The 9,902-nt window shown below is 36.5% G+C and overlaps 2 protein-coding genes across 4 annotated transcripts; both read right to left on the reverse strand.

Annotated features, from left to right (window-relative positions):
* Window positions 1-208: 208 nt before the first annotated feature.
* On the reverse strand, window positions 209-3,946 carry LOC103342681 (protein ABA DEFICIENT 4, chloroplastic-like). Of its 3 annotated transcripts, none has more exons than XM_008246321.3 (7): window positions 3,689-3,869; window positions 3,457-3,571; window positions 2,630-2,849; window positions 1,354-1,454; window positions 1,014-1,142; window positions 832-920; window positions 209-752 (listed from the first exon to the last, which is right to left on the reverse strand). In XM_008246321.3, exons 2-7 carry the CDS (start codon window positions 3,550-3,552, stop codon window positions 599-601), a joined length of 789 nt encoding a protein of 262 aa, XP_008244543.2. In that variant the 5' UTR covers window positions 3,553-3,571; window positions 3,689-3,869; the 3' UTR covers window positions 209-598. The 3 variants fall into 3 exon arrangements, with proteins under 3 accessions (XP_008244543.2, XP_088906924.1, XP_088906922.1); XM_089050798.1 differs by lacking the exon at window positions 3,689-3,869 and adding an exon at window positions 2,964-3,094; XM_089050796.1 differs by lacking the exon at window positions 3,457-3,571 and having other exon boundaries at window positions 3,689-3,946.
* Window positions 3,947-4,080: 134 nt separating this feature from the next.
* LOC103342656 (alpha/beta-Hydrolases superfamily protein) lies at window positions 4,081-9,578 on the reverse strand. Its single transcript, XM_008246291.3, has 9 exons — window positions 9,450-9,578; window positions 9,143-9,342; window positions 8,678-8,707; window positions 7,793-7,919; window positions 7,554-7,700; window positions 5,807-5,937; window positions 5,571-5,708; window positions 5,246-5,344; window positions 4,081-4,599 (listed from the first exon to the last, which is right to left on the reverse strand). Exons 1-9 carry the CDS (start codon window positions 9,499-9,501, stop codon window positions 4,372-4,374), a joined length of 1,152 nt encoding a protein of 383 aa, XP_008244513.3. The 5' UTR covers window positions 9,502-9,578; the 3' UTR covers window positions 4,081-4,371.
* Between the last annotated feature and the right edge of the window lie 324 nt (window positions 9,579-9,902).

Below are 9,902 nucleotides of genomic sequence, written 5' to 3' on the forward strand. Positions count from 1 at the left end.
CCCCTTGCATCGTCAAAGAAATTGACAGGAATACTAATTTGTCTTTGAATTGCTACAAATATGAAACTATATTGTCAAAATTAATGGAATTGAAACTACATGGTCAAAAGTGGTTGAAGTGACAAACTACATGAACCAAAAGTGTCTTTTAGCCATAGAAAAATGTAGTTACACCTTCTTCAAATTAGCTAGGATTACATACTTGCAATTAGAGAACCTTCTTTCAGTAATAAACTTCCAACACCATACGGGTAATCAACAAAGTCATCTACCTATACAATGTAGGTTGAAAACACTACACAAACACTATATCATACAACCGGTAATCAACAAAGTCATCTACCTATACTCATAATATGCAAGCACGCTGCACGTACAATACCTACAACACAGGTCGGAAAAAAAAAACAAAACAAACAAAACAGAGTGAAGTTATGTAGGAGGTAGATTAGAACTCCAAGGCAACTCTATGACGAACCTAAATTAACAAGGACATATATTGGTGGTTTGCTCATAAAAATAATAATCTTCATTCATATCAAGATTTTGTTTTTCAACTTCCCAAAAATCCTTTGATTGTTTCAGCATAATTTAGTTGTCAAGGTGTTTTGTGCCCGCTTGTGCTTCCAGCACTTTTAGTAAGTGCTTTCGTAATGACATGAGTAAGAATTCCAATGGGACAGAAAAACAGGCAAAGAGAAACTGAATGCCGAGTCTCAATTTGGTTTTGAAGACCATCGCAGAAAACCTGCCTGCATGAATGAACACAACTAATGAGTGTTACAACTGTGTGTGTGTGTGTGTGTGCGCATCTGTGAGAGAGAGAGTTACCTTGCAGCAAAGAGATCGACAGCCAACAAATGAATCCAGGCAGAAGCTAATGTCATCTCATTGGAGAACATCTTTGCTATACCAGTCAGCTGTACATAGTACATAGGTGGAAAACAAAATTTTGTATAAATTTTCATAACTTAAGAGAAAAGATTGCTGAACCTATATATTCTAATACACACCTCAGGTAGCCAGTATTTACTTGCAAAAATCAACCGTAGCGTCTGAGGAGTCCAAGAGAGGTATAGTAGATAAGCATAGAGAACTCCGAGCAGAATATATGGTATGCTACTTTCCGAAGACATTTTTGTCTGCATTTTACGTGATCTAAACGAATTAGGTACATCAATTTAGGTTGAGCAAATCTTACAGAATTATACCTACTTCCCCTCAATTTCTGTGCCTTTAGTGGGTGAGCCAAAAAAGGATTTTTTTTGGGTATAATCCTGCATAAATTGGAATGAGGATGGATAGCAACATTGTGTGAGAGTCGTAGGACTGGATAAATACAGGAGAACATACCAGTTCAGCTTTAGGTGCCAGAACCATGAGGGCATAAAATGGGAGAACTGCAGTTGTTCCCAAAGTAAAAACTCTGCTAGCAATTTGAGAACTTGCCAACCCTGACAAAAAAAAAGACAGTAAACTTAGCTTTATCGATCATATTCCAGCCCTCCCATAATCTTTATCACTCACTAGCCTGAGAGGTCAACAGATGATAAATGGATCATGAAACAAATAATGACTAAAAACCATTCGTGTTAGAGAAACAAAAAAGATGTATTATAACTCTTAAAATTACCAAACATAAGAATCATCATATGATATGGCTATTGTGATCTTCTTATAGAGAAGCATAAATTAGAGAAGGATCTTCAAACATTTATAGAAGCTTGGTAGCCAGTAGCATACGGTGAAAAACTGGGTATGTTATTCTGCAAAACAATTACTAAATCGGATGCTATTGTTATGGATCTGGGTAAGATTTTCTCTTTCATTAGAATGAGAAGGTAATTTGTTAAGCTAAAACAACCTTACTGTCTGCAACTCTCAAAGGCTAACTCCACAACATTCAGGTAGGAATTGGATATAAGCAAAACCCCGTAATATAAAAATAAATAAAAATTATGCTGAATCCTTAAAATTCATTCTCTCAACGAAATTCATGAAGCCATAAACCATGCTATCACATCATACTATGCCTCATGCAATACAGAATTCTAGTTTCTTTTGAGCCTTTATTTCATGCAAAGGACCATCTATCCAAATGTTACAAGTACAAACTGTGAAATAGACAAGTGTTTTGCAATGTAGTTGTAATTGTGTCAATTTGAAAACCATATATATGCACTCACAGATATAGTTTATTCTTACAAAACTGATCAAAGTTGTCAAAGCTAGTTACAGCTTTCTCTGGTCCAGAGATTCTCTGTGCAGGACGTTATGTCTTTAATTAAAGACTGAACTATCAATATGCGCATTGATATTTTTATCGATTTTGGCAAAAATGCATAGGTAACATGCCGACACATTTTGTTGTTGGCGACAATGATATCGACACATTATCATGGCATATCGACAATCTGAATTTTATTAAAGACTGGGCGTCCTGTATAGAGCCAGACTATTCTCTGCTCATATGAAAATATTTGTAAATTGATTCCTACATGTGGGTATTTCATAAGAAACAACTTACAAACCTACTTAAAGCTAGTAAGCCTTAAATCAGCCACGTAACATTGAAAATGATATCAATAATAAATGACTGAAAAGAATTCAAAGTGGCCGAAAGGATTACATGAGACATATATTCCAGAGCCTTTTCGGTGTGGAATGGATCTCTCGAGTTTTGGTCTTACAGTAACTGTTGAACCTCCTACAAAACTCCATTCCCTGTGTAATTGAACTCCCATTGTCTCAAGCTGTTGACCGAAGACTTGAGTATGAGAACTTCCGAGTGAAAATGTGATGCTTTTATAGTTACTCGAATGTCTTATAGTCTTCTTAGCATAGTCAACCTACAAGAAACGAATATGTAGTTGTATGAGAAGCTACCCAACTCAGAAAATTATAAAGAGTTCCTACACATGACATGAGATTATTTATGAAAGAAGTTGCATGTTATCTTGTACTTCAACGTTCAAACTGGTGAAATGCCTCTTTCCAGATTTTATACAATATTGCTGCCACGCTCGAATTGCCACATTTATCATGAAGACGAATTTGATAACAAATTATACGTCAAATTCAATGAAGTTTTCAACTGAAAGGCAAAGGAAGAAGAACAATTACATAATTTTAGTGGCCAAGAAAGACAATGCCCGCTTACCAAATTGTAAATTCATGGAACTACAATAGAATACACCCATTTGGCACCCACAGAAACTCTTTTAGCAGAATAGAACTATGAAATGTCAACTCTTATTTTCTATGTTGGACAAAATACAACTAATTTCAAACTACTCCATATACCCCTCCCCTTCCTTCTAAAGATCAGCAAATAAACGAATTAAGGACGCCTAGATGAATCAACTAAGCTACAAATTTAAAAGAATACAAGGCTGAGGACCAAAAAAATTGTAGGGAGGAGAACATGAAGATTGAAAAGCTTAGGTAAAGCCATACCTTGAGGGAGAACTGAGAATGGAAAAAGCAAGAAGGAAGGCCATCTTTGTTGTAAGACCAGAAAACCCAGTAAGAAAATAATACTGGCTGCTTCATATTTTATTTTTTTACGACACTGAAATTAAGAATAGGAAAAGAAAATGTAAAGAACTTCAATAATACAACAATTTCACGAAGCTGGGAAAGAGAGAGAGAGAAGCAATTAAAGGAAGGTAAGGTAAAAGAGCACTACCTCCAGGTATTTGTCAAAGTTAGAAAGAACAACGTTCACCTCCTCACAACCCACTTGCACTGCATTTATTTGTTCCTCTCTGAGCATTCGTTCTGTTATGAGTGGACCCAACAAACAAAGAATATGACAATTTATATCTTATTATAATTGGATGGCTAAAATTCACTCCTCCAGCAGAAAGGGACAAGTCATTCATTCTTGTAGGCTCCAACACAACTTGTAGTAGAGGTTCTGATGAAATGAAATTTCAGTTCTAAGGCTGGCTAGCATAGGCTTTCTCCTATGAAGTCCAGCATGTAAATGACCTTTGCTGACAAAAAATTTATTAAACCAAATTACAGAAAAAGTTATAATTTTATTCTTCCATTATGGGAATGAAGAAAGATGAAATCTAGCAAGAAGAAAAGAAAATGTTCCTTTGTGAAATCTCAAATTACAACGGGTCAACATCCAAAAGCTTCAGCCTCCCAGCTCATGTTAAATAAGAGAAAGACTTTGAAACCTAAAGTTTATTTGAATTGTGTGCCATAGATCATACACTAATCCAATGTTATTCACCAAAAAAATCTGTACATCACAATAGACGCATCCAATCCAATGCTCCTTTCCCCTTTGTTCCCCTACCCTTTTCTGAAGCAAACGTGAAGAACATGATTGCAGGTGCCCACAGATGTGCAGAGTAGTTAGCTGCCCGTAAATTTTTCACTGCGCTCATTGAGCCATGAAATGATGTCACCAAAAACTCGAACTATCATTTCATCTGGCTCACCCTCCAAAAGGGAATGATACGCATCCATGTAAAGGATGAGCTTCTTGTCAGAACTGCTTGCTTTCTCATGCAGGGCCTTACTTACAGATGGATCAGTTACAATATCAGCCTCTCCATGTAGGATTAATAGTGGAAGAGAGACCTGTAACGATAATCATTATAAGTAACCTAATAAAGTTACAATTCTAGATACTGCTGGTGCTAAACTATACTGAAATCAACTGACTTTTCAGGGCGAGCACGATTTCTGAATATAAACTCACAGCAAAATCTTCATCAGATTACAAGAAATAAATCACAACCTGAACCTCACAAAACAAATGCTGAACCATATAGATTTCCAAAAACAGAATATGAAAAAAAGGTTTATAAGAAAACACGTCATCAGTGGGGTAACGATGTATGCCTTCTGCCACTTCATATCACTAGTCCTGAAGCACTAGAGATGTAGGTCATATCTGATGCTTATAAAAATCATTTTTATCCTTTGGATTATAACTCAATCCAACTGTACTGGGTTGAAGTCACAAATTCAGATAAACCCAAACATCAGTGAATTAAGCCGATAAGAATTACCATCTAGTTCTATAAATGCCTCAACTGTTCACGGCCTTAAAGAACAAAGAAAAAGTATCAGAAAATACGCAGCAAGACAACACATATTAAGGGGAAAAGGTGCATGCTGAATAGACTGGACAGAATTTAACGCAATCAAAGAAATTTTAGAGGTTAGTCCAGTTGATTCAGAATATGACTGTAATAAAAGAGAAGTCATGGAATTGGCATACCTCTTCCAGTTGACGTTCTATCTCTTCAGTTGTTCGGAGCATTTCCACAGCAGTCTGCAGGCGTGGTCTATCCTTGTAAGCAATAACATTATACGCTGTCTGCATTCAGGAAAAGGACAATTTAAAAAAGAAGACTAAAAGAAATGGCAGATGAAATCATAACATAAAGGACACCACACATCTTATAAACGTAAGATCTTCCACAATGGCTTGAAAGTTTTCATATTGTCACGATTTCTAGGAAAGAAAACAAGGTTTATGACTTTTCCCAGAACATCATTGCTTTTAAATACTTTAAATTATTTAGAAAAGAAAAGAGAGAAACCATTTCTCTTTTCTTCAAGTCTTTAAATGCTGCCTCGGCCAGGTTCTTTTGTGGAACTAATTTTTTCGTTGGAAGGAACTTAGCCACACCAATCAGGATTTGTGTTAATGCCCAAGGTGGAACCATGTCATCTGCAATCTACAAAAACAAAAAAGAGAAAATACAATTTTCTGTTAAAAGAAGGTAAAAACCAAAGAAAAACATTGTTGCTAACACAGTCAAGTTGCAGAATTTACTTTGCACATTGGTGCAACAAGTATTGCGCCATTCCATGCACTAGGTTGTTTTAGATGAACCTTCAATGCTATAGCTCCACCCAGGGACTGTCCAAAGAGAAAGCTTGGAAGAGTATGGAACTCAGGGTTCTCTGCAGTACAAATCGAATTATGTAAATATCAAGAATTAAACCGAGATTGGCATTTTGGTTATGTTATTGTTAAAAGAATAGACACACATTAAACACAACAGATTGTGTACAGATCTTTTAGTCTCTCTCACTTGATTATAAGTTTGGATGAAAAAGATGAAGAAAAAACTTCGTCCCCAGCCAAGAGGTGTAATTACTGACCCCAGATGCAAACTAGAAAGAATAAGTAGCTCAAAAGAGGTACAGTCCGTCAAGAGAAAAACTTCCCTTGAAAATTTATTTCCACATCACTTTGCTTCTTTTATTTTTGGGGTTATATATATCAGAGGGAAAAATGATTTCACATATCAATTAGAAATGAAATGAAATGTTAACACCCCAGCAAAGTTGCTTCATCTGGTCACTAAAAGGATTCATAAGAGACTTGGAAAATTTGGTTGGCTCACTTTGGGGAACTTTCCGTCAAGAACAAGATTATGGTGGAATCTTTGTCTTAGCTCTTTGGAAAGAATATAGTCACATAAACACAATATTCCACTCACCCTCTGACAGAGAAAACTGCAGATGGTATCTGTCATCAACAGTTCATCACCTAAAGTAGTTGACAGTCTTTTGGTTGCTACAAGCCAGTTCTCTCAATCCCAACATCACTGCAAAAGGGAGCACTTTCCATTATGGATACTCTCCTTCTAAAGTTCTATTTCCTGTCACTGTTATGTCAAGACATCTATTCTCCTACAAGTAACCAAGTGACAATTGCATTACTCTTTGGATCCTCATCAATCCAACTTCCTTTCCAATTCACAATAAAGCACAGATCGACCAATCTATGATAGGAACTTCAAAGTACGTTTTGGATCTTCTTACGGGACAGGATGCTACAATTATAGGCTTTTATATTCCAATTGAGCGAAACCATTTATGGAAGAGAGGATCTTCTTTTATGGGACAGTGATTGTAGGAGGATAACCTTTATACTACTTTGAGCCCAAAGCTGGGTCTAATTAACAATCCACCGCAGGAGAAACTTGCAAGTAGGAGGAAGGCAAGAAGAAACCTAAACACTAGGTCCCTCATAAAATTCCAAACGCTGATAAGTGCTAAATAAACTTCCAAAATCAAAAGAATTCCACATTACCTCAAGCATCGGGAAACTGAGATTTCTTATGACCAGTGAGAGGCAATGAAGAGGACCTCCTTGCCTCATTCTTCTATAACATTCCTAAAGGAAAGCACGCAGAGACTAAAAAATATGGATTAAAAATAGGCCATAGGCTCTACTTCTAGAAAGTTTACAAATTGTTTCCAACTCTGCCTTGTTTAACTATTATATGATTATCACATTACTGTCCCAAATATTGGTGGTAAGGTTGACAAGATGGCCACAGGGTAAAAATAATACTAAGACTTCATCCAGCACTTAGATTTTTCAGTTCATGCTTCTCATCTTCCAACCCAGTGCATGTTTGATGCACCAAGATGGTTGGCCAGCTGACTCAGTGACTGCACAAAGATGCAATCCGCCTCCTGTCTAAATATCCTAATCCTCACCTTCAGCTCAACAATTCTCACATTCGAAAGTTCTAACAGGAAGATTAATAACTATGCTAGCATACCTTTGACATTGGAGTAATGCTCAATGACATCATCTACAAGAATGTCAAAGCTGGGAATATGGCAATGAAGGCCATCTGAAAGACCAAATCCAGGGTAATCCATTGCGAAAACTCCATATCCGTATGAAGCCAACTTCCTCGCAATTCCTGCAGAAATTATGAAATTATTAGGTTCCACTACATTGCATGGCTAACAACGCAATTTGGTCAACACTATTCTCTTATGACAGGTTACATGCCTTCAAAGAAAAAAGTGCAAGTATCTCCGTAACCATGACAGTAACACACTATTGCTTTGGGGCGAGATGCCTCTGGAAGCCAACTCTTGCAGAAGATCTTCAATCCCCTGGAGTTTACCTCATATGACTGCACAATAGAATTTTCCAAGACCATGTTCATATTAAAAGCAGTGAGCAGAAACTTTGGAAATCTAACGAGTGAGCCCCAATGCTTATGAACACCTTAACCTAGCATGATACATGACAGCTAATTTTGAGGAAACAATACCGCTTACAAGTATAGTTAAAATGGCCACAATTGAATTCAGAGGAGAAGTGTTAGTAGCTGCCCATGGGTATAGATCAATGTATGAGTGATCAACAAACCTTCTCATACTGGACCTGGTTAGAGTATAAATACTGCATGGTCTAATTTTATCAGTGTTAGAGTTCATCCACATGTCAGTCCCCAATTACCACACGTGCTCCCACGTCACCTAATATAAGTTTTTTCACATGTTTGACTACACCACACATGAGGGGGCATGTCTAGAGTATACATCCCACATTAGGACTGTCAAGCTTTGAACCATAGTATACAAGATCTTGGTATCTACCCATTATGAACTGGTTTTGGGTTGGATGCTAGAATACTATCTTGAACCAATATAAGATAAATGAGAAACAAGATTTTGCAGATAAGAATGGCGTACAGGTTTGCACAAAATATTAAAAATTAAAATACAAAGAAAATGATACACACACACACACACAGAGATGAACACACAGCATAGGCATATAATTCCTTGATTGGCATATCACTCCACTGCATTTCTCGCACCCAAAAGCCGTTTGTACCAATAAAAATCAAAATGTAAGTTGATTGCAGTAACAAAGAGTTTTTACCTCCTCTATTTTCAATCCATCTGTGGGTGTCTGCAACGCAACCAAACATAAAACAATAAATATTACTGAGAAAATATTCCAAGAGTGTAATTAAAAGACAGCAAGAATGAATACTATATAACACCAAAAACCAAAGAAAAATAGTATGCATAGCCAATTTGAGTATATGTTTGTGGCTGTGTGGACTGTAAAAATGAATCAAATCAGTTCAGAAGCAAATCTTTTAAACAAAAAAAAAGTTATGTCAATGAAAATTCAATGTGAAAAATAGTTCATTCCTCAACTAACCACCGATTCCCATTAACCCATTAAAAAGTTTCAGTGCCAATCATCATCAACCCACTACAAAACCCAATTGCAATCTCTCAAATTACTACTCGCTGGAACCATAAACAACCTGAAAGTTCATTTTCCAAAAACAAAAACAAAAAATTCAAATTCAAATGGAATATATGAAAACAATACCTTGAACAAAATATGGTCAATCCCCAGCTGAATTTCCTTGAAGGCCTCACGAGCCCGCCTTCTGGCAGGAGCCTCATCCATGTTAGCATCCAGAAGCTTCTGCAATTTGTCATCAACACCTTGCAGCCTCTTTTTGGGCGCCATTGCTTCTATGCTCTTTTTTCTCTTTGTTAGGAAACAAAACTTGGCCCTCAACTGTTCTGAAACGCTTCGAACAGAGTTTCTTTTAAAGGTGAAAAACAAGGAAGACAGAAAACCAAAAAGACCAATATCAGAATGAGATGGTGTTCTAAGCTAACTCAAGTACCGTCGAGTGGAAAAGGGTGGCGCCCGTAAGGCCTTGCCAGTTTCAACGCCATGTTGGTTTTGTTTTTCTGAATCAAATAATAAAATAAAGAAAGATAAATAAAATAGAGGGCCCGAAAAGAAATCCTAACCAAATGAGAATCTGACTTAGCAAAAAAATAATAAAATAATAAAAGAGCACGTGTTGGCTGCAGAGTTGGAGATGCGATCTGGTTGGGAGTGCTTTATCTGAAATATTCAACAATAAATAAATAAATAATAAATAATGGGACCAAATTAGTCGTTTTATTTTCAGTGGGAAGGTTTGATACGTCAGATTGTAATTTTCAAAGGCGTCGACCATTTGGTCTAAGTACGAGTAATTGATTTCCAACCCAAAAAAATAATAAAAAGTAATTGACAATTTGAGACATACAAATGAAACGGTTCATCAACAATAACACGTTATGTTATG

Source organism: Prunus mume, linkage group LG4 (assembly GCF_029339155.1).
Source record: "Prunus mume cultivar Tortuosa linkage group LG4, ASM2933915v1, whole genome shotgun sequence".
Classification (NCBI taxonomy): Eukaryota; Viridiplantae; Streptophyta; class Magnoliopsida; order Rosales; family Rosaceae; genus Prunus; species Prunus mume.